The sequence below is a fragment of the Anticarsia gemmatalis genome, chromosome 19 (genome assembly GCF_050436995.1).
Source record: "Anticarsia gemmatalis isolate Benzon Research Colony breed Stoneville strain chromosome 19, ilAntGemm2 primary, whole genome shotgun sequence".
NCBI classification, from domain to species: Eukaryota; Metazoa; Arthropoda; class Insecta; order Lepidoptera; family Erebidae; genus Anticarsia; species Anticarsia gemmatalis.
The window spans coordinates 281,510-307,993 of NC_134763.1; the positions used below are offsets into that span (position 1 = coordinate 281,510).

Genomic DNA, 26,484 nt, shown 5'->3' on the forward strand with positions numbered 1-26,484 from the left:
AAACTACTGAACCAATTTGCATGAAAGGTCATGGCCCATTTAGTGTGAAAAATATACCTACGGCGTACAGAAAAGAAAAATGGCGGGTATCAAAGACAAATGATTGTACTTTTCAATAGTAACTGGCGCATTATTGTGGCTGGTGGGGTTCATGAAATAATAATAATTAAAAATGTGATCTACTGTAATTTAAAACTTAACTTATAACTTGTAGTTTTAGGGAAGAGAAAATAAAAAATATTTATTTTTTTTAATGTTTAATCAGCTTCATCAATATCTATTACATTGTCCAAGAAAGCAGCAGGTGTATCAATATTTTCTTGATGAAAAAGTAAAGCCCAGGATAAAACTACGCTTGCAATATTTTGATTAAATTGCAGTGTAGAGATATACATATTAGATTTGGAGACGGACATAGTACCTATACTTTTTTCCTAATGACATGTTTCCATGGGATAAAATAATTTACAGACGGGCGAAACCGCTTGTGCAGCTAATTATTATCCAATTTTTAGAGGTCTTCTGAACAATCTCTCCATTAAATATTTTTTTTATTTTTACATGTAATGAAAAGTGGGTTATATCTGCATTATTTACCACCATTTTCGTTTTTGTACAAAAACTTTTTTGAACCGGGTCGGATTATGGGCCACGACCTTTGGTATGGAGATATTTTGATATCCGAGAAAGGACATAGGCTACTTTTTACCCCGGGAAAATGACGCATTTCCCGGGAAAATTCAGAAAATTCAACGAAGTCGCGAAATATCAATATTATAATGGCATTGAATTAACAAAATTACGTTGCCATGGCAACTGTTTTAATGGCGGATATGTCTTAGCGCGACTTCGTTAAACTAAGAGATATAAATAATTTTGAGAATATTTTTCGTGAAAAAAAGCATATTTTATATCATCACGCTACGATCAATAGGAGCAGAGTAGGTAACAGTAAAAAGTGTTACAAAAACATGGCGTAATATGTGACGCAAGCGAAGTTGCGCGGGTCAGCTAGTATGTCATATTGTAGCTCACACGTCTGTTTTAAAACCAGCAACTCCTTCAGATTACTGGTAATTTCTAAACGAACACAATCGGGTATGATTAAGGCGCTATACGAGCACTATTTGACCACAATACGAGCACAAATGTGACCACAATACATGGTACAAATAGCCATGGTCGTGGTCCATGGCGCGAGACCGCCTGATTAACAACACCTATGTTTGTGTCTCACTGGCTGTACGTTGAGTGCTGCAAGGAAATCTAAGATCCATACATGAGGTAACATACAAATATTTCGAAAGAGCCTATTTACAATTTATAAAAGGTATTAAACTAATCTAAACCATATTAATACATACAAATTATAAAAAGAAATACACAAAAATGTATGAATAAAAAAGGGAAAGTGCGCTATGCGTCGAAGTTTAAGAATGAATATATTACGATTGTTATACGTTCTAATGGTGTAGGATGACCTCATATCCGACAGTTAGGTACTTAAACAGTTCTTGAACGGATTCTAAATCCCCAGCCCACACCCAGGGACTAAGGGTTTAATTACTACATGATCGCAATTTCGGGAACAGGGCCTGTACTCGCTATAGAGAGTGCAAGAATTAAGACAGAATTAGGCCCATGTTTTTAAAGTTACTTGGAGTTTAGGTTTGATTATAAAATATTTCATTCTTATAGTTGCTAAATAAATATAAAAATTGTATTTCTAGAAACCTAAAATAGCGATTGGTTGTCTTTCTTACTTCTTTATATGTTCGTAAACTTAAATGTAGTAAAAGTACGAAGTAAGTCTTGTGTCACAAGACTGCAATTTAAAGAGTTTATAAGATTTAGCTCTTAAAATTGCATTCCATACTTTGTGCAACATGATACAGGATCGTTTTGCTCATTCTTTGGCGCCACCACAATACCTTCGATTGAAGAAAGGCTTAAGATGTAGCCAATTTACAGGTCGTTTATACTTTCTACTTTTGAATGAAGTTATAATGTGTGCATTCTTAAAGTTCCGATTCGGGGTTATGGTTTAAACAATGCGCAATGCTTTATCAAACGCTTGGACAGAAGGTAAATGTATTTTTGAGGATAATAGAAAAGTGGAAATGTTTTTGTTCGCTCTGACTTCTACCGAATTTGTATTTTGAGCAGTTAATGGTTTTTAAAAGACAAACAAAATTACACTTTTTTATCTAGTTTGCGGTTATTAAATAACACACGGTGGAATAAGACAGATTACCCGATTTTAGGTAATATTTCTTTTTGAATGACAAATAAAAACTGTATTCAATCTAGAATTGAAAACATTACTATCAATACTTTTATAATCAAACGAAGTAATTCAGTGAGCTGGCAGTGGGCAATAGGCATGCAATAAAACCTAAAACCTATCAAATGTTTAATATTCATTGTAAAACACCTACCGCTTTATCTTCACGCCACGATATCGAAATCTGTTCTGCTATTGCGCAATACCCCTTGCTAATCTGAAGAAAACATTTAAAAATAAGCGTTAAGATGCTCGTAAACTACAAGTTCTATAGAAAAGATAAAAGGGAGGGAAACAATGGTCTTAGGGGGGGAGTCGGGGGCCTAATCCCCCCCTAGTGGGGCGAGTGGCGAGACAATTGGGCATAATCCACGGTGGGTGCTTGAGAACAATGGGTTATAGGTTATTTATTAAAGGTGGGTGGGTGCTGTGCGCATGCGGCGCGGACATAATTCCACACAAACTAGCCTGTTATTGATATTTTATTTCCGCAGCGTTTTGAATGCGTTTTGCATGCGGTTTGAACGCGGTTTCGGGTGGAATTTGGCTGGTCATTAGTGAAGGGTACTGTTACTCACATGCTCGCTTGTTAAGACTTGCTTCACTTGGCTTTATGGCCGAATAAGTTTTACTTTATATTAATGTAATACTAATAAAATATTGCGAAATTGTTATGCATCCTGAATTAATCTATTTGGAAGAAATAATTAGAATACTGGCTAATGCCATCGACCTTTTGCAGTCATTTTCCAATTCCTCTAGGAAAATTCGACATTAAAGTCTCAGAACTGTATCTATATCGATATCAAAGTTCTAACAAAGTAAAAGTAAAAGTAATTTCAAAAGTTTTACGAATGAAAATCCTAACAATTACGAAACATAGGATTTACACAAAAGGTTTTCAATATTCAGTTCACCACTGCCCGTTAAACATGACAAAACCTCCAGGGCCCTCTTTACGTGATAGTAATACCAATTTTCTTGGCTGTTCATCATTTGTCCTTCGACCCACTGGGTTTTTGGGGTTCGGGTTAAACGCTAGCTCTCTTATTAGAAAAAAAAAACCTCGAAAGCTATAAGACGATGCTTTACTTGCACTACAATGTAGACAAACACTCATCAATGTAGCCGCAATATTAATCAAATCATCAGCAAAGTTGAGCAGACTGTCTTCTGCCGCCCGCCGCGCCGCGTCATTGCACCCCGGCAATTTGCTCCCGCGGCATGCGACAAAGCGACTTTTTACGTAAATAAGCGACATATTTGTGGTAATTAACAGACAACGCCCGGCGGCAGCGCCTGTGTTGTTTTTGCTGTGATATGAAGACACAAGACACTTTTATTCCGACATGTGTTTCCGTCCTTGCGGTGTTTTACGAGTATGTCAGGAATTTTTCAGATTTAATTAGCTTTTGAAAAGTTTTTCGGTGTAGGTTTTCCTTTTTTCTTTTGCCGACATGTATGACAGCAAATAATTTTTGCTATTTGAAACCGTTATTTTGTTTTTTCGTTTTTATTTTAGGAAAGTATTTCAATGTAATTGTACTTACATCATGACTCGCGTTGTGTGCTCTAACAAAGAGTTTAAAATACATAATATATTTTAAAGAAGTAGCGTGATAATGATTTCAACTGTTCTTTAATTGAAACTCCTGCTTATAAACGGCAGCAAACTGCTATCTAAAACAGATGAGATCGATTGGTTTACCTTATGAAGTGGCTTTTTCACGGGAAGATATTTACTCAACAGTAGGTAAAAGTAAATAGAAAAGTAGTAGGCACTCTTCATATTTAAATGGCACTCTATTTAAATATAATAGTTTGTACGTAATATATATAAATAATCTTATCTTACAACATAATTCATAGTATTCGGTCCTGTATGACAAGATGTATGGACATGAATAAAGCAAGGAAACTTTGTGAGGATCGTACCAAGCGGCGATCTCTGATCTCTGCCTACGCCTATGGGGAGAAGGCTTGATTTCGTGTAAGTACTCATATATGTATGTTTGTTTGTATGAATGTATAGTTTACACGTGTCTCCTCTGTATAAAGACTACATATTAATTGAATTATTTAGAGGTTGAAACGTTAAATCATTGAAACATAACAAATTGTCTTCGATTACTATGATGTATCGAGCGTGCAGTTGGCGTGCAGTTGGCGAGCTCTAACTATGCACTCACATTTGTAATCACAATATATTATTATCTTTATCTGATTATGAGGAATAATTTAGTATAGTAAAAGTGGAGATAGTCCAATTCTTACAATTAAGATATGGGTTCGAATCCCAGCTATTGCACTATAAAGATTCCTAAGTCCACTTTGAGCTCCATCGGAGAGTATCCCGGAAGTGAAAGGGATGGTCCTACTCGTGACTATGATTGTCACGAGTATCTTGAAGGGTATCTACCCTTCAACAGTCTAAGGTCTAGAGTAAATCGTAAATCGCCCAACAACCATCTACTCTACTAACTTAAATTTTACTGAACCTTCTTTGTTCATTTGGTCAGCCTCATTTAGGTTTTCCGCCGCAGACTTCATTCACACGTTTTCTTTACTGCGTCCTCTCAATAATTATCGCAAGGATCTTTATAGTTAGTAAGAGGGCAAAAAAATTGTTGGCCGTTGCCAGTTTCTGTAACCGACTCTACCTACTAAACTGGTTGTAAATAAACTTTATCTTTAACTTAAGTATATTTTCATTTAACTACATTTCTACTTTTCAAGACATATTTGAATCCATCAGGTATTGGTTGTGAATTAAATCACGGATTTGGTAAACTACTAAAGCATTATTACAGATTGAAAAATCTATACGAATTATGACAAAAAAAAACATCCGTTTATAATACAGTGATTGAGTGATAGCAGCAAAAAACAACTATTTAATGTACTCAAAAGAAACATTGTTTTCTAGCAGGTAAAATGCGAATAATAAAAAGTAAAAAGTGTTCGTACATAAGTAATTATGTACTAGTAATGTAAACAGTGTGTCTAATTAAACAGCAATCAGCGTACAGCAACTGTAGGCACCTCGTAACGTGTCCCAGACATTCAGCGGCGACGCAAATTAACGCACATAAAAATATCAATTACAACCTTACATACACCGACTACATACACTACATAGTGCTACATACACTTCATAGTGCTACGTACTTGCTACATAGTGCTACATACTAGTGCTACATACTTGCTACATAGAAGAGCGACTCCCAGTACCTACTCGGTGGTGGTAGTGGAGCGGCGCGGCATTTTCCTCGGCTCTCGTCGCGCTCCTGCTCGAGCGCATCCGACCGAACGGGAAAACAGACATATTTCTACACACACCTACAAACAAAACCCAACTCTATCGCAACCAAGTAGAGTTTAATTTGTGTTATGAAGTAGAACGATGCATCAACACGCTTCAAATAGAACGCGACATGGAAAAAGGAAAGCGCTCGAAATGAAGCGCGGCGATTGGTGGGTGGTGACCAATGGCGCTGGCGGGCGGCGGCGGGCGGGGCACGCGGCGCCGGGCGCGGCCGGGCTGCGCGCGCGCATATGTCGCGGCGGCGCGGCGCGCACTGCACGCGACACCGGCGCGCTGACACAGTGAGGAGCGAGGGCCCCGGGTCCATGTGTAGTGAAGTGATACCATGATGCTGGGCGGCATGGACGGCAAGGAGTACGGCGCGCTGCACGCGGCCGCCGCAGCTGCTGGATACGCGATGGATGCTGGTGAGTACACATTTACACAACCACTATCAACTACCAGTTATTGACCAAAATTTTGTTTAAAAAGACATCTGATCAGCGCCCCTAGCGGGTACGACAGGAAACTATTTTTCAAATTTCAAATGTCGAACATCGCGATACTCGATAGTACCGACTGAAGAAAATCATGCTACTGTTAAACATGCCTGTTTAATCAGATTTCCATCTTTGAAATAGAGGCTAGTTATCATTGCCTTCAATAGTTTTCCTTCGCTTCAGATTATTAGCACTACTCTGAAAAAGAGGGCCTTATTCATTTTACACCATATTCAACAAATAAATTATTCTGATTCACTGATTATCAAAATATTGTTGCCATCTTCTCCAGATCGAAGGTGTGCCTTGTGACCTTCTTTCTTCCAAAATATAATTTTTGATATATTAACTACCTATTGAACAAATAACTGAATCAGTACCAAACAGATTAACAATAGCAAGTGTTAAACAGTTTTTCAGAACACTGTGACGTCAGAAGGTGCCTATACCTAACTATGACTCAAGATTTGAAATCTGTACACATATCACGATAATAGGTACAACGGGCCTTGAATGCTATTGAAAATAACAGGTTATGATACCTTATTTGTTGTGGACTGTGATTTCAGGCCTGTAACAACGGTCGATGCAACTCTATCCAAACATATACTATAAGGTCACTGAAAGTTCCCGCCTATGATTTCCTTCACTTTCAGAACCATTTTTATGCATGCATGCTTTTCCTTCCACATTGATAGAAGAAGGAAAGCCAGCTTATATGAAAAAGCTAAAGAAATACTACCGAGAAATTTTACATGAAAAAAGGATTATATGCAACAAATTTTCTCTACCTTTAACTAGCTTTTCCCCGCGACTTCGTTCGTGTGTTTTGAGACTTAATGAGGATGAATGTTTGAATGAAAACTCTGTCCCAGAATTTCCATTCAAACTTTCATTCCCTATTTCACCCCTTGGGGGTAGAATTGATCAAAATCCTTTCTTAGCGGATGCCTACGTTATAACACCTGCATGCCAAATTTCAGCCCGATCTGTCCAGTGGTTTGGGCTGCGCGTTGATAGATCACTATGTTAGTCAGTCAGTCACCTTTGAGTTACATATACATATTTAGATACTCGGCACAAAGGGGATACGACAGTATCAAGTATAATAGCGCGATTCACTATAATTTTCGTAAAATAAAAGTGAAGAAAAACAAACAGCATTTGGCATTATGTTTGCTGTTATACAACTTTGTATAAGAAGTAATAAATAAATAAATACATATATTTGACCTAGGGCCTTATAAGCCTTAAGCCTATGTAATCCCACTGTAACCGGTCTCCGGCGGTACCTATCCATTGTGGGTTGTGGGTGTCAAGCCAGTATTGCAACTACTTATTAAAAATGTACCTAATCAAAATCGGTTTAGCAATTTAGCCGAGAAAGCGTAACAAATAGACATATGTACATTTCAGTACCAACGGGGATTTTTAGAAATATAGTTTTCCCTATGTATGTTTAAATTACAACCACCGGAAATGACTATGTAAAAAATAAGTACGTGAATTTTACTTTGATCTATAAAATTTAAATCATATTGTACAGGTATCAATGAAAAAAGATGCATATTTTTCCTGCTTTGCAAAATAGGTTTGAGGCCGATTTTTCCATTGTTGAACTTGGATGACTTTAGCCATGATAACTTTATATATTCACATAGTTTTTGGATGTTTTGACAACTTCTCTACCTGCAATACAATAACAAAATTTTTATCAAATCCGATGAATATGGATAAAAAAGGCTTTTTTTTGTTAAAAAGGGGTATAATAATGGTTTTGTATATGGGACTAAAAGACCGTGTAAACATTATTCCGCTCAGTTTGTCTGTTTTCAGACATGTCGACAATCATCTTTATACCTATTTCAGGCCAGAAACCTGTAAATCGGTCTGACTTGTTGCGAAAATCGCGTTATTAATAATCTATTAAGAATCGGGTATACTTTCAGTAAAACTTTATTTAGTCAGGTCAAGTTGATGCAATCTGTACAAACACGTCGGACTAATCAAATTTCAGTATCACACTATCTTAGGTTATATTAAACCAAGCTGCTATGCTCGTAAAAAGATTTCCTGGAATCAAATTGTCTTATGGATAATCCTGATTATAAACAAACTATTAGCCTAAAAAACTACATCAAAATCACTTCAATAGTTTTTACGTGAAAGAGTACCAAACATCTACAAAACGAACTCTCGTATTTAAAATATTTGAAGTCGAATTTCCTCTACTTTTAAACGAAACTCCAGTCAAACTGTTCTTAAGTACGTATAAAGTATGTGAAATCGAGATCAAATCTGAAGTAAGTAAGTAAAAGGAGCAAAATGATTAAAGCAGCGTATTTGTTCGGAACGGATCAGATTCGGGCCGCTTCGTTTGTTCACACCAAAACGTTTATTACGCACGTATTTCATATATAATACTGTTTTTTAAACGAGTATAACCTTATGGTTTTGCTGCTAAATAATACAGTTACATTGAAGAAGTTATATTTAAGTAGGTAAGCTAGCTTCTACTCCGTCTGCGTAAGAATAATTCCCACGGTAAAAATATCCTAGATATATGTTGTTCTAGATTACAAACCACCGGTTTGGTTTCAGTACCTAGCGAGATGGAGTCATCTTCACAAACTGTACGATAAATATGGCCTATTTACAAATAAATATTTGTATATATCCATTCAAATATGGCCTACACGGCCATGGCAGAGGCTAATACAACCCTTTCGCTACAAACCTTCCGTCGCCGTTGGATAAGTATGCGCATTTATCAGGTACATTTTCTATTCGTTCACTCTCATAGCCCAGAGGGATAGTGATCTATTTTTTCTGCAGGTAATCACTGTAATTTTAATTTTAGTAATCTTGATATCGTTGACATTTTCATTGCATTTTTCCAACAACGCATTTAGCAATTTGTGTTTGCCATAAAAGAGCTGGTTATATTCTTAAGCACGGAAATATTCGTCTTTAGGCACCAGTTTATTCAGAACCTATTGCTGTTAAAGCACAAATATATAAATATAAAGATTCATTAGAATAGGTAAGTTTGAAGATAACGCTGTTAATATAATGTACACGTATGCAGTTACTCGGTTAAATAAATTATCAAAGCGTTAATTAAATGAAAAAATCATCACGAAAGTACTATTACATGCGATAGCAGATCTATTTTCCTGTTCAAGAGAAAATACTATGGAATTAATAATATTGTTACTAAATGTTGCAAATTTAATGAAACTTTTAATGTATATGAATGACGTTTAAAAAATATATAGTGAAAGAAGAGTTATGTGTGCTAATCAAGATTATAAACTAAGGGTGTGAGAAACATCAACAATATTGTCAATACGATGATGATTGATGATTCATCAAATTGAGTAGTTTTGGTGTGATTGAGCAGAAAACATTCATTCATATATACAAACTATCGTATTTCTAATACATTATATATTTGATATTAGTATTTATAGTTGAGCAGTTAAATAAACTTAGCTGAAACATATTCTCTCTTTGTGGTTGAATTACCCACGAACGATAGATCAATAAATAATCAATATTATCTATCCCCGCGTCACAACTGCATTATGTACATTATATATCGCGCTTATCTACTTCATACGAGTATTCAGCATTATTTAATAGCATTTAGATTATAGCTTAGCGCAGTAATCTGTCGTATTACGAAAAAATTAAATTAATCTATACAGATTAGTGCGAATGTTAGATTTTTGGCAACGCGTCGGACGTTTGACTTATGCAACGCCGCTATCAACAAAAGTTTTAGTTTCTAATCCATTTGTCTGAAAATTTTATGCATGTATACCAAGCTTAAGTAGTTACCTAGACTAACAGAATGTCGAACAATCCCATTTTCAATTTGAATTTGGTAAGTATTATACCGAAATCATTTTTGTCCCGCTTTAAAACCAATGACATACTTTGGCTTTCTTTTACCTTCGAAGAGTCTTGATTTTATAAAATAACAGTTTGTTAAATCTAGCTTTGTTTATAAAAATTGCAGGGTATGATTTTTTTTTGGTTATAACCATCCCCAATGATTATATTAGCGTTTACATCGTACCCGTAAGGTAGCCGGCACATTCGGACTAGTCCTATATTATGAGCATCCCTACATTGCGAGTGCTAATAGATTATTATAATAGGTATTCCTATTAACAGGCCCGGTAAAATTTACAAATTCGAAGTCATATCTCAGTGCTGTAATTTTTGACTTCACATCACATGACGTCAGCGAAGCTGTTAATCATGGTTTTCTTATAACTATCAATTTGCAGATACTGTTTTTCCATTACAAGGGCAGGATAAGACTACGCATGTAGCCAATTCTTTGACGTTATACCTCAATGCAAGTCATGCATTTCCATCAGATTGGAGCAACAACAACAAACAACAACGTCAAATTGTTCGACGTCACTCATTAATTGTGCAACGCGTGTAAAAATCGCGTTGACGTCGCGCGTCGTTCGATGTGACGTCAGAGCGGTGTGTCTGTGTCAGGGGTTAAACTGATCAGATGATAGCAGATATTTATGGATCATCTCGCATTATTGATCACACGCGATGTTTTACATACATATTAGAAGTTATAGTTATACGAAGTAAATATATCAATTCTTTACACTGAGTGCATATAATGCATATCAAGCTTGGATTTGAAAAATTACGATATTAAATCTACTTTAATTCTTCATAACTTTAAAACTTTCGCGTTGCATGTTTATTGTATAATAGAATTCGGGAATTAACGCGCACAGTCTTTTTACCTATTATATAATACATCATTAACTATTTGAAAAGTGATATGCAACATGGATTAAGGCTTCAAATTTAAACATGTATACATATATGTACAAGTCAGTTAAACTCGAGTGAAGCCAGGGGTGGTCCCCATGTACATAAATACGAGTATGTAGTTTGTTTCCCCCTTGATACTTCGTGGTAGGTGGCGCAAGGGTGTACTTCCGTTCTAGAGGGGCTTGCATGGTGAAAATAACGAGATTTTCAGTTGTGAAGGGTGTGACCAAAAATCTATTGGTAAATAATATTTTTGGATTCGTGTGGATATCGAACCTCATATCCTTTTACCACAACAAAGCGGCAAACCCACATCGACTACTGTACTACAAAATAAAATAATTCTTTATAGTATTTTTGGTTTAGCTCTTTAGACCGCATTATTCATTAGTTAATTAAATACGTCATATGTACGCTGTACCTCCCATGGTGTCACGGTCGGTCAGAGGTGGTCAAAGGTGGCAGATAGCGCCACCTACCGGCGGTAAACTAACTGAACGCGCAAACAGTACGCTATGTACGCCGCTCATTGTACGCATTGTCGTTATTGTAACACGATGATAGATATTATAGTATTAATATTTGTCTGTCTATCCAATACTAAATAATATCCAGTGACGATTTAATAAAAAGCGCAATGTAGGTTCTTATCTCGCTACTAACTATACTCGGTGGTCGTGGCTTCGATTCTCAGACAAAACATATGGTCCATAAATAGTTTTTTAAGGAATGCTGATTTATAATTTCGAACATTAAGTACCCTGCAGGTTTATTCTATAATAGGGTACTATATTTTTGAAAACACAAATCTGGCCAAATTTGTTTGAAAATTCAAAAAAGATAATGTAATTAGATATTGCGCCATAATTTCATAAGTTATGTAAATGATAGAACTGTCTTTAGTATCTTGGTGGTTTTTCCATTTGACTCTGCAAAGACAAAACACATTGTAAGTTAACATTTAGAATCTATACTAATATTATAAAGCTGAAGAGTTTGTTTGTTTGTTTGTTTGAACGCGCTAATCTCAGGAACTACTGGTCCGATTTGAAAAATTCTATCAGTGTTAGATAGCCCATTTATCGAGGAAGGCTATAGGCTATATATCATCACGCTACGACCAATAGGAGCAGAATACCAGTAAAAAATGTTACAAAAACGGGGAAAATTTTGACCCGTCTTTTGTGACGCAAGCGAAGTTGCGCGGGTCAGCTAATTCATAAAATACCACCAGCGCGCAAGTGAGATATTAAGTGAATGCAGAATTAACTTTGCTACTGAAATATTTATTCACGTAACCCGTTAAGCTGTTTTTATATGACCTTAACGAGACCCTGAATGACCCTTAAACGGCTAATCCCCGTCAAAAGGGATTTATTTATATGAATTGAAACACTATTGAATAGATAAACTACCGCTAAATTTACCTCAGAAACCAAGCGGATCTGGCTTTTAGCATAACAGTTTCTAGTTACAAAATTTTGCTATAGTAATTACCTAATACGTTACAAAAAAAAAAAAGTTTAGGTTATCCGTGTGGAACATTCTTTATTCTTCCTCAGCATTCGTGTAAATTCCCGATTAACATTTAAAAATAATCAAGCAACTCGAAACTAAAACTTCTAAAAGATACAACAATGTTTATTACATGATACGGCCGCTTTTTATTTTATCATAAAACATTGTTTTTATTAACAAATAATAAATACACGCCATTTTTTGCTGCAGAAACTCGATTAAACCAATTCATTACAACTTTTTACTGAAACAACGTTATCTGACATAAAAAAGTGAGTTAATTACCTGCTTTAGTTATTTTAGTTTTTAATATAATATTAATTAAGCGTAGGGCGGCGTCGCGGCGCGCGCTAGGCGCAGTTTATCGATAAGTCAGGGGCCGTCTAGGGTTATCGATATGTAAGATAAAACAGCTTCGTTGCGCGTCACTACACCCGTTGTATAACTCTTAAGTTATTTGGTTTACGAAAAAAATATGGTTCAAAATGTATTATACAAAATGTATGAATTTCAGTATGACAGGTTAGAAATTGTCACTGTTAGAAACTAAAGTGATAGACTTTTAAAAAAGTCCATCAGGCGGACATCTAAACAGGCTCTGACAAATACAAATAGTGGACTAAACCACTTTTAAAGATTTCGTCGGTGTTAATCCGATTCTCAATAAGTCAATATGAATCAGTCGGTACTAATTATCGCTTGTTACGATTTGTCTTACTAGCAACCCTAATTGACAATACGCCTGAAAAATCTGTAGGAACACTTAGCTTTAGTTTCGAGTTAACTGTGACTTTGTTAGTGTAAAATACGAGATCCCAGGGTATAATTTCCGCGTTTTAAAATAGAATCTATTTAGTTCATACATACATTGAAAAATAAGATCACGCCTATAATACCCGAAGGTGCGGACAGAGGTGTATGAAATATATGCGCGCTTCGACATTAACTATGTTTGTCTCATGTGCTAACAACTTTAATTTAAAACGTAACAAGAAATTTTATACCAAAATTAGTACCATATTTTACAAAAAAATTATATGATTTTGATATAATTTTTCCTGTACCTTCATGTAAAAGTAGTTATGTTAACGTGATATCTTCACGGTATATTAACAAACAAGTGGCAGCGATATTTACATAATTTTAATTAGTTGTCGCGAACATTCGCAGTTGGCTCGACATTCACGCGAATTTCGTTATCAGTACACAGCTAAGCGTTACTTTTACAAATTGTAATAACATTTCTAATTATTGAGTACAATAAGTTTATAGTATAAGATTAAATTAACATATTTATACCTGTATAAAGGTTTTTACATACTTTCTACGGAGATGAAAGTAGTCATGAACATTTTTCTTGACGTTTTGGCGTAGAGTGCAAAGGCCGTTATACAAAGATAACAAAGTCTAAATTATAATAATATAGTAAGAAGTAAACAGCATAAGCTTTTAAGGTGTAAACAATAACATTATTGACCTACTAACTCCTTCAATGCTGTTATGCTGCATGGCTAAATTATTAAACCGATCCGAGAAATTACAGTAGATATGATATGAAAATTTTGAAAACAACATGACCCTTTACTTTGTAAAAAAAAAATGGACGCCGATGTTTGACCTTTTTTTCAAAAAATACGCCTTCGTAGTTAAAATAGAGGATAGATATTTGTATAGATACTGTTAACGGGCGGGTCAAATCTTAGTCAACAGCTTCTTGGACGATGATCCAAACTAAATAAATCTTTGCAAGTTTTCTGTCAGTCATTTTAATCTTTACTTTAATACGTTTTTGCGATTCCCAAAGGTCGATAATATGACGCAATAATTATCTGGTAATTGTGATTACACTCAGTTTAATTGTCAGTCATGCTCTCACAAGACGTAGTGGCACTCCCTGCGTCAATGTGGCTTATCTTTATCTTTAGTACTATACTAATGTTGTTATGATGGAGATTATCTTACTTTTCAAGTTAATTAAGATATTGTACATTATATCAAGCCCTCTATCCTAGCGTTCTTTAGTCTCCGTCTATCCCTATGGGGGAACCCATAGGGATAGACAGAGACTAAAGAACGCCCTTAAACAGTGGTTTATGCTAAACATAAATTATTAAATGTAGTAAAAAAATCCCTTCCAGACAGAAATTAATAAATTAGATATATTAGTACCATTCGAACTATGCATTTTTGCATATCTTTTTACAATTTCCGCACTAAGAATTACTCTCGTCACGTGGATTTTTACAAACATACAAACAACGGACACAAAGTACAACCAACCAAATCAACTATCTGTGTATCTCACTAATAATTATTGTTCCGACCGGAAATCGAAGTCACGACCTCCCGACGCAGTGGTATCGTCGTGGCTACCTTAACCACTGCGCCACGCAGGCAGTCTGCTCGAAGGCTTTCAGATAGCCTGAAAATAAAAAAAAAATACTTTCTTAAGATTTGTGCTCGCTAGTAATCATCAAATTATTTTTCCATTGTCCCACTGCTTCTGCTTATCGTATGGTTAGTGGTCAACCTAGTGTCAAAGTTGTTCAAGCCCAGCCATTGACGTGACTACTATAAATAGTGATGATGATGAGGTAAGCGCCAGCCCTAAGAAACGTGTGAGTGTTGTGAACTCGCGCGACGCCATCGCTATCGAGTTTATCGCGATAGTCCGGTCATCGCGGGTTATCGACAGCACGAGCCAATAACTGCCGCACTATAACTGCTCTTAATTATATTTGTTTACTCACTTTTTGTTTACTTGTTTACATCATATTTTTTGTTGATTTATTGCCTATGCATGTATACTATTGTATACGACTGATCCCTACGATGTTTCGAGTTTGATTCCCAGGGTGACTGCTGATGCGATTAGCTAATTTCTTTATTTATAATTCTTGCCCGGTATATGGTAATACCCTCGCCCGTTACATACAAGAGGCGAATTGTGGTTGCATTTCATACATACACATACGAAGGCAGGGCTTCGAGTATAACAGGCGTGATATCATATCTGTCTACACTCTACACTCTACAGGTATGTAAGTGTGTATGTATACGACTATAGGTCATTGAGTCTCATGTTCGATTCTCGGGTCGCACAAAGTATTATTGAGCCTTTCTAATTTCTGTTATAATATCCTGAATCTGAATATTTTTAATTAGCCAGTGTCAAGGTTTCGGTAGGTATATGGCAATAGGCTCATCTCATATTACATGGAACTATGATTGTAAACAGTAAAACATGGATAATTTATACATTATCTATCTACACTTTTGGGTATAACAGGCGTTGTTGTAAAAATAAAATTATTTTTTGTTTGTTTGCGGTTAAGTTAATTACGTACCCTATTTACTTATAGGGCAATTTACAGAATACTTTACTATTTTTTCAACATCCTGTACCTACAACGACTGTCGGAAGTTGTGGTTATAATAGGAAACTACGTTTAATGATAAATAATTTAATTTAAATATTAAAAACGTTTCATCTCTGTATAAAAAATATGAAAAATACTACCTCTATCCCAATTTATTTATTCACTTAATGATTGGATTGCAGAATTATTCTTCAGTTTAGAAATTTTAATATGCTTGTGAATGTAAAGCGATATCAATCTTACTATTAACTAAGATTGTCAATGCGCTCAATCACACCAAAACGCCTGAACGGATTTTGATGAAAATTGGTCCACAGATAGTTCATAACACAGGATCCTCCTAAACCGGGTTTTTTTTTATTCTAGCAAAGGTACTGGCGGAAGCATGTAAAAAAATTCTATATTTTTATCTTTTTAAAAGCAACAGATTAAAAATAATTATATTTGCATCTTTATATCACCATTTTCTCTAGACCACAGGAGTTTTATAGTTCTCAATATATTATATTCGCTACAAATTGCTAGTCAGTATGTTGTCTGTTCGTCGTAAATTATATTTTTACATCCAAATCCGTCGGTAAAGAAATCGTAAATAAAAACTGCGTTTCCGTTGATTTTACTGTCGATAAATTAACGTTTAACTTTAAGATATATTTTGTCATAATTTTTCTTCAAAGGAGTTAGGCAGGGAAGTATAAAACACAGATAAGTACCTGAAATAAAGTCCAGCTAGACTTTATTTTCAGGCAAAAATAATGTAGAGGTACTATGCGCAGCGTTTGGTTTTTTACCAATGCAAAAATACACGCAAATTAAGTATATGGCTAGAGAAAGGTCTAAAAAGGAATATAAAAACCCTATTCGACGTTTTGTACAAAGAAAATGGGAAGTAACCTAAACGAACTAAAAGACTATCGTTTGCCGCTAATATCTACTTACATCTTTGCTCCTTCATTGTTAACTTTACTTATAAAAAAATAGGCCATAAGTCTGTACATATTAGGTGGGGGAAAAAGTCTTTTTGCATTATAGTATGAATGAACTTGTAATAAAATCTCTTTGGCTTCAAGAATCACAAATGAGTACACGGTTCATTAGGTTTCTTTCAGTGAGCTCGTGAGGTACCCAAATATCGAGCTTTTTTGTGTAGAGAAAAGATTTTATTACAAGTTCATTCATACATACTATAATGCGAAAAGACTTTTTCCCCGACCTAATACTATAAATATCGCACAAACGCTAAGTATTGACAAAACGTGTGAAACAAAAGTTTCGACAAACATTTTCCTGTTTGCGGCTACGTTCAAGTTAAACTCTTATATTTACGGTCGCTGTAATGTAATAGAAGTGTACCTCTTTAACATTGTGTTGAGAGATAAGCTAATCGTTTCCTTTAACTTAGTTTAAACTAGGGTAAAGCTGTTCTTACTCATTCGTAGCTCAAAAACAAAAATTAGGTAATATTCTAATTTTAGAGATGTAGGTGCGTGTTATGAAGAAAGATTTAGTTGTTGTTATTGTAGATAATAACAGGTAGGTATATCATTTAACATGCCGTCCAAAGCTCAAGGTAAGAATTGAGAACTCTGGATAAACGCACGAAGGTTAACCTAATTATTGTGAGTTATTTATCTTTTTTTAAAATAGGTACTTGAACTAATAAACGAACGTAGGAACTTTGTAGAGAATACGAAGTTCTTAGATATTATTCAATGACTGCTATCAGATAGACTTGACAATGCAACGCGACAACGTTATTTTTTTATCCTCGAAAATAAATCCAGCTCATTCATAGAGACCAAAGATCCCATAGTTGCTTGAATACTAATGCAGGGCGTTCAACTATGTAAAAAAAAACATTTAAAAACAAACACTGCGATTTCCATTACACCAGTAGTTTAGAGATTAAAAAAAGCAGTAGAAAAATTAAAATATTATTGATTTAAAACGGTAAAGTGCAGTGGGCTAATGGGTGCACAGTACAAACAGCACGGACATGATGTCTGGGCCGCCGTGTTTGCGCATGACGCCGACGGCGCGCTGACCGGCGCAGCTATACCGCTACCGGATCTACCTTCGCTACCTTCTTAAATATGTATAGTGTTATTTATTTTATATTATTTTCATTGATTGATAAATCTTCTAGTTTAAAGCGGGAGTTTAAAATAATAACCTAATCGGTTTGGCAGCTGAAGGTTGCAAATGTAACCTTTGAAATTCTCATTACGCTCAAGAACCGTTTAGGAATTTGTTTTAACCAATACTTGTTTGGAAGTGGTAATATCAGCTCTGACTATTAGGTACCTCTGGATAAGTTAGCCTTACACATAGAACTTTGAGGGATTCTCTAAAGATTTGCTATTAGTAGTAAAGCACGAAACAATAGTTAACTATTGAATAGTTCATCTGAAATAGTAAAACTGGCTTTAATTTGAGCAATTTGAGGTATTTGTAATTGGTGTTTGAAAATATTGACCATAGGTCTTTGTTTTGAGAAGAAGTGCATTTACATTTTAGTTGATTACCGGTTTAAAGCTATGTTGGTATGTTCATTTGTAAAATGAAAAACAGCCTCTTTAGTTAGAAAGCTCTATCGTTTCATAACATGACTGTTATAGGAAGAGAGCGAGATACAATTTTCGATATAGGTACCTGTGCCAAGCTACATGCGATTCATCATAGTCAAAGTCAAAGTCAAAGTCAAAGTCAAATATTCTTATTTCATAAACTTTAACAAGTATTTGAAATCGTCAAAATATTTTTTATCTACCACCGTTTCGGAAAAGCTGTTGCTCGTGAGAAGAAACGGCAAGAAACGCACGGCTATATTACGGCATAATTTCAAGGACCTTTTTAATTTGCATCGAGAAGTAACATTCTAATAAATAGATATAGATATTATGATAAAAACACGACCTACAAGCTTTCATACACGACTACGTCTACGTGGAAAGAAGTCCTGTTAAAAAAAAAATGGTTAGGACCCTAAAATACTCGTTTATCAAATTCCATCAAAATCCATTCAGCAATATTGAAGTAAAACAAACATCAGCATTTATAATATTAGTAAGGACTCAATCATGTAAATATTAGCACAGTGGTCCCGTAACCGGACACTTTACATATCTTCTAAGTACATTTACAAACAACGAATAATGTTACAATTTCCTGTCAATTACTCCCGTCTAGCCTTTGTTTACACTCTGATTTTATCACCAAAATGAACCTTAATCCCTTGTAATAAGAGTGTTTGTATAGGGACGGAGATTTGTTCGGTATTTAGTTACTAGACATTTGTAATTAAACAATGTTTTTGGATGCAGTGGCATTTTTGTGTTTGTAAGTCGCGACATATGTCTGAGAGGCTTTAAGTCGATTGGCGAGACAGTATAGGCCTTTTTGTGACTCATTTGGAGATCTTTGTCGGCCATAACTGCTGACGAAACTTCTTTCTAATGTTTTAAAACACGCATTTTCTCAGAGATAGGGTTCGCCCTGTCCTGAATCCCTACATTTCCTCTAGGAGGAAGAGTGTAAGGAAATCTGACCTCACCATCTTCGAAACAGATGATGTGGTTCTAAAGTATGAATATTAAATCTAGAGCGTGTATTTTTCACAGTATCAAGAGACAGACAAACAGACTAGTTAGTAGGTCGGCACACCTTTTCCGACAACCTGTGCTCATTCGGACTTCACACTGTTGAGCGGCTACTGCGTATGAGCAATACTAGTTAGGTATATTCTTACTTGATTGAAGGTATCTGAGGTTTGATATAATACTTTGTCAGATTTTTTTGAATGCTCTATCATTTCCGATTTTCTTAAATTCTTAATCAATTTACGAGTTTAACAATAAAATTATTTGCCAACAGTTTTCGGTTTCGACAATTTTCACATTTTGCTAATAGGAGTACCTACCTAATAGAGCCAAATCTGGAACCCAACAGTATATTTTGATTCTCAATTAAGTTAACATATTTAATGTCCCATTGCTGGGCAAGGGTCTCCTCCCGGAATAAGGGAGGCGTTAGGAAGGCCTAAATAAATCAAGGGATTATCAATATCAATTGTATATTAGTTAAAAATTCGTGACATTTATTTCAACTTAAAACCATTCATTTCTAAACTTTAATTCGCCTCCACATTTTCTCAATCCCATAAGTTTGTAACCTCTCGGAGCTGGTGCGAGCGAGCGTGTTTGCGCACGCATTAGCCGCGCCCGCCTCCTGTCAACATCGTAATGGCGGTAAACAGACCCCCCTCTCTCCCCCTCCCCCCCGGCCACTTGCCCGCGCCCCCCTCTGGCTACCGTGCGCTTGACAGATGCGCCGGCGCACGGTAAATAAATGTTTGATGAATTTATGTTGCTGCTGACAGGGATACGGGATTACATTGAAGGGATGGGTGATTGAATGATTATGTACTAAATACAATAATAGATCTTGTTTACTATTGTTGCACTCGTAGACAAATTACTTTTTGAACTCAAATACGGAATATTTGGGCTCGATACTGTTTCTTAGCTCATTAAGTTATTAAAGATTTACTGTTGTACTTAATTCACCATGTTATTTAAAGTCAACTTAATTACTATCATTAAAATAGACTTAAGGCCTAACCCTTCCCGTTCTAGAGAAAACCCTTGTAAAGCAATGGAAATGAGTTCTAAACTAATTAAATTAAGCCCTTACATGCGTGCATGATATTTAAATAATAAACTATTAGATTACCCCAACTATAGCAATCGAAAGCTTTTTTCCTATAGAGTACATTTCTTAGCCTTAAAACACTTATTTCTAAGCCTGAAGGAATTACAAAGTACTCTCTACTCATGAAACGTCTGAAATTGAATGAGATTTTTCCGAGTCTATAATGAGTTCTGCAAACGATAGCCTTTCAATTGAAACATATTATTTAAGTTTTCCAATTGACTGATAAGAACAAGTTATTATTGCATAAAACTGTTTTATGCGAAACGTTATTATTTCTTTGGATTAACATTTAATACACACAAAGAAATCTATTGAAAGAAAACAATTTGTAACAAAAACAAGAGTTTTACTTAATCTGACATGGCAATTTGGAAAAAGAAATTGCCATTTGCTAGTGAAAGTATGAATAAGTACAATAATAGATATCGTAAAACTTGTTGAATAGAATCTTTACGCGATCTTTCAAATTTTATCTCCATTCAATAGCATAAACAATATTGAATCATTTTATAAACGGGATTAGTATTTTTTAGGAACACTTAACAAATCTGTCACTTCTGTGTAAAAGCCACAGGATTGAAATTTTCTAAGTACTTCAATCAGAATTGTATGCTGCCTGCAAAGAAAGCAAGGCTCAATTGCCACTTAATTGGTAGTAGATATTCCATTTGACATCGATGACCTTAAATGATTCATTCGGTCAATGCAATCAAAGATCATGAGCAGTCCCGTAATTCTCTACTACTATCGACAACTGGCTAGCTATCGAAAAATGTTGTATGACAATCGTTTCAGCGCCTCTAGTGCCTCTGAAAGTATTATTACAGTACATTTTAAATGTCAAACTCTCGATACTCGAAGGTACCGACTGTACAGAATCGTGCTATAGTAGCGTGATTCTCTGCAATAGAAAAACCATCGAGTATCGAGAGTTTGACATTTAAAAATGTACTGCCAAAATAGTTTCTACGACGTCCGTTAGAGGCACTAATCAGATGTTCATCCATTTTTTTTCGATAGCTAGTCGGTTGTCGATACTCGATAGTAGTAGAGAATCGCGCTACAGCTCATGTGACAGACAGTTGCATCAAAACCAGTCATTTTGTGCATCCACGTGTCATGATTAATGGTAGTTAAAATTCACTAAATTCCATGTTCCGAAACATAGCAATTTCCCATAAATACACCACCCATTACGAGGTCCAGCTGTGGCGCGACCCGTGCGCGTGCGCGGATGTACAGAAATACTCACCTGACAAATGACGGTCACAGACTAACTAATTGTCAAGATAGAACATTGACGTACTGCGGGCCGGATACACGAACCCTTCGGTGTTTAGTTATTCTGTGGCATGTCAATAATTAGTTACAATGAGTTATGGTATTGGTTTGACAGTATTTATAGGGGTTAATAAGGGGCAGATGATGTTAAACTTAACCTCAAGTCGTTTTATATTTAGAAATAAAATTAGTTAAGAAATCGCGCAGGAAAATCGGTTTGCAAACAAACTTGGCGCCGTCAATGCTAATTAATTAGTCAAACGTAAACATGATTTGGTTTTTAAATCTTTATTTGAACGTGAAATAAGCACGACTTGTAGATAATTTATTCAAAAATGAAATAATCCGTGTAAATAGTTGTATTTGCGTGTGATTTTAATCCTAATGTAAGCGGAACTGGATTTCGTGCGGAGTTATGGAGGAAATGGAAATAAATATGATGTCATTGGTTTAATGCCCGGTTAAAATAGTATTAACTGAAGTCAAGGATCCTAGTTCATCCTGGTGTCCAACAATCTACTTGTTTAAACTTTTATAGTACTTTCTTTTGCATTATAAACTTAAACGCATGCAAGATCCAAAACTAAGTACTTGTAGAGATGCTATCAATCAAATTAGAATTATGAAAACTGCTTTGATATACTTTCCCTGTGCTCACAGCCATAGAACTTCTTAAACTATAAATTAAAAGCATTTGGCCAGTGACAATCGTGTGATCACTCCAAAAAACTAGAAAAAACTAGAATCACATGATTTTAGAGAGCCTGCATTTAAAGCGGGTTCATGAGAGTGTAATAGCCAGTAGCAATAACTACCTGTCCCCAACTAATTCCACAACCATTTTACCGTATTAAGAAATATCTAATTCAAAACAAAATGTCGCTTGTACAAACATCTCTAAGGCTACTGCATTAACTGTGCTGTGTTAGGCCTCTTCAAACGACTGGTACGTGAGCGGCGGCCGGCGGTAGCTGGTGTTTGTATAGCGGGCTCGTTTGTCGGCGGCCTGTCACCGTGTGTGGCCCATGAGGACTCGAGGACACTTCACTACGGGCTACTACGACACGGTAGAAAGTTAAACTAGGGAAAACATGCTCGACAAATATAGATGACGACTTGGGATCAACTGGTTCTTGGTTTTAGATGGATTTATTGCACTGATGTTCGAGGAGAATGAGTTAAGAAGGCAGAAAGATAAGTAAAATAAATTATCTTGCGCGTATTTTCGAAATCATACGTTATTCAAAGAATAAATGAAAAATAAGTTTGATGTAAAACAATAGGAGGCAATCTAATTATAATGTTTTACAAATATTTCTGAATTCTTGCTATTATTCATACTGCCAACTTCGTTACACGTGTATTTACTTATGAAGATTTATACACCCATATACATTTACTGTTTGATCTTAGTGTCACAATAAACGGTGTCAAAGAATCAATTCACGAAATACCGTAAAACATTTCGCACTAATAAACAAATGTGCCAAAGTTTACTTACCTCTGGGCGGGTACAAAAAACGACGCGCTCTGATTGGTCAGTTTGAATGTGTGCGTGAGACTTAACACGCTAGCCAGGGTTTCGCAACATTTGGTTGTTTGTCATTGTTAAATATACGCTTGGACGTTGTACAAGAATCTTTCAATGCTAAATGATTGGAAGTTAAATGTTTAGGCACTTAACCTACAATTTGTTACTGCGTGAGATGGTCACAGACACATTTGAAAACAGGTTTATTACCATCGATTATTCGCGTGAAGATTCTTACTGTCAGTAGTTTCGTTTTGGCTGCGAAATCATTCTAGTACTTTGACATGCCTTAAAGTCTATCTGCTGAATTTATCTATCGACGCTAGTTCTGTGTTCTAGCTTCTAGGTATAGGGCTATATGGCACAGAATCGTAGCATATACAATGGTATACGAAAACGCGGTTTCTTTGTACTTTCTACGATGAGGTTCTTTTTTAATGAGACAATTTCTATCCAAGTGCTCTTCCTAAGTCAGCACTGCTCTGTGTACTTGGTGGTATTGAAATTGCAAGAAAATATGGGAAATACTTGTGGAAAATCGCAGTCTAACACTGTAATTACAAAACATGCTACAGTACTAAATAAACTAGGCTACGCGATACCCCGATTAATTACATACTACATAGAACGACAATTACATATGAAACAACAGGAGAAACACGGAAAACAGTTTATCGTGTAGCGTAAATCAAATGTGTACGTAATTACGCAAAATACGTAATAGAAAGTTCGACTAGTGTGCGCTAACGGCGGCCTCTGATTGGTCCGCCGCTCGGGTGTTGTCGTAAAACGCTCGTAAACGCTCGGGTTTTCGTCCGCCATGCCGATAGCTAACAAGGACGAGGCTGTTTTGATTGAATTGTTCATCTATTATTTTGTAATATTGTAAATTGAAATGTAACATTATTTTCAAAAGCTATTAAAATGATATAGTAGAAATAAATTCCTGCTTGTCTGAAGTGAGTTAAAAACTATCTAAAAAAAAAAAGAAAAAAAAAAAAAAAAATATGATGCGACCGGCCGCACCCGGGAACCCAGGTTGGACAAAGTGCTATTTGGTCTTTTTATATTTATATTACCATTACCATTATACTATTTATAGCTGCTGATCAGCGCAGCTTTGTTCACAAATTTTGATTGCATTTTTCCCTTCACACAAACCTTTTTCGTGTCGACAATTTTACTAAAACAATAAGTCTTATTGGTTCAGCAGTTCCTCCAACGGCTAAACCGACACGACCAGTTAGAGATTACGCGCAGGACTGACGGCTTTACATGCTTTCCGAGGCACGGAGGTCAACTTCCTAGCTCCGGGCAATCGCTGAGATATTCTTAACAGAAAAACTCAGATAAGACTATTTGGCCATACCCAGGGTTCGAACCCGAGACCGCGTGCCAGCCGCAAACACTAATGTCCGAGCTGCAGAGGCAGTCTAGTGCATAGATAAAGCAGTATTGCCAAGAAACGTTCAATTAGACGATATATTTCATAATTAAATGGTAGATAAGTTCTCAAAATGATGTTCATGATGAAACATTTAATGTTGTGTGAAATTTCTCGGAAACTCCTGAGTCAGTCGCGATAGTTTTTGTTTTGGCAATTATTTCACACGTGTTAGATCATTCTGTTTTATTACTTTTGAGAACAGATGACTGATTGATGAGTTTATGGAAATATTATTAAATTATTTTATTCACTGGTTTCAGCGAAGAATAAGACTTCTAAATCAGCCAAAGTACTTAACGTAGAGTCTAGTCTATCACATTTCGTCAATTTGGAAGCAATTTTTCAATGAATAAGTAAAGTAGTTAATCTATGTCTTAATAACAGTAGAGTCGCTAATATGATTCCAAATATAAATAAGTATGTAAAATAGGTATAAAACTGATTATGATATCTTTATAAAACTACAAATATTACTCTCTATACAACATGACAATGTACCTTACGTTTGAACATGGCCAAGCCAAGCTTAATAGTTTGTACAACGATCAACAGTAGTCTGAAGTATTCACTTTTCAGTACTAGAAAACTTCATTCGTTCTTCAAACCCAGTAACCTACATCACACTCGGTAATAGCTCTAAACACGACGTATCTTCCCACATCGTCACATTACCAGCTAATATTAAAACAAACGCTTTTTATAATATCAAAGCTCATCCAAAGAAGTCACATAAAAAAACTAAACTTAAAAGAAACGGCAATTAATTAATCGCGACCACTGAAACATACTCACCACTTGTAATATACACACACAAAACGACACGACCACATCGCAATTTTAACGAACCATTGCCGCTTTTATTCCTAAACACATGACACGCTTTCAAACGAACGCGGCAATATATCTCTGGCGGTATAAAGTTTTGAAGTTTTTCGATTGTTTTATATTAGAGGGATACACCAGTAACTGTCAGCGAGGGAACGTCAAAGGCTGCTCGTAAATTAACCGAGAAAGAAAGATGTTTCCCGCTTTGTGATATTCTATCTCTCTCTGTCGTAAAGAGAGTCGTATGACGGCGTCTCGTTTTAGAACCAATTAGTAAAGTTTCAAAGAAAACGTTCGATTTCATATTTGTAGTGTTGTGACGATTGTTCCTCGATAGTTGCTTTATAAAATGGTTTTCAGACAAAGAAAATCTGAAAATACCTTGCACTGTAAATTCTGTAGTTATAATGTATTTCCTGTATTGTCAAGGTATGTTTTGGAATGACACTGGGCTATAGCTGAAAGTGTGTCGTCAAAACTAAATTAGTCAGGATTTTTTTCAGTATAAGTTATTTTACTAAAAATTCCTGAAATATAATATCTTAGCAGATATACATACATACAATACCATAGCAGTTAGTGCTCGTATAGAGCAGTACTCACTATGTCACTTTCATTGCCCAATTCATAGCATGTTTTTGAGTTCAGAATGATTTAATATGTTGTGTTTTTTGATCCTGAAAATAATATTTTCTCAATATCGATATACAGCAATCTCTACCTAACTATTCTTAATAACGAACATAAATACCGCTAATTTACGACGATATTAGCAGTTTCACAGCGACGACTGTATTTTGGCACGGTTACACTGCTGTTTACATACATAGCTAGTAATTCGACACACTCGGATGACCAGCGATGTATGTTATGCAATAATGTG

At 35.6% G+C, this 26,484-nt stretch overlaps 1 protein-coding gene across 1 annotated transcript in view; it reads left to right on the top strand.

The window, feature by feature from the left end:
• Positions 1–5,852: 5,852 nt before the first annotated feature.
• Positions 5,853–26,484, top strand: part of LOC142981166 (paired box protein Pax-1-like) — a 38,030-nt gene continuing 17,398 nt past the window's right edge. The window contains exon 1 of the mRNA XM_076126873.1: positions 5,853–6,016. Within this exon, the coding sequence (XP_075982988.1) occupies positions 5,935–6,016 (82 nt within the window). The 5' untranslated portion in view covers positions 5,853–5,934. The remainder of the gene's footprint in view (positions 6,017–26,484) is intronic.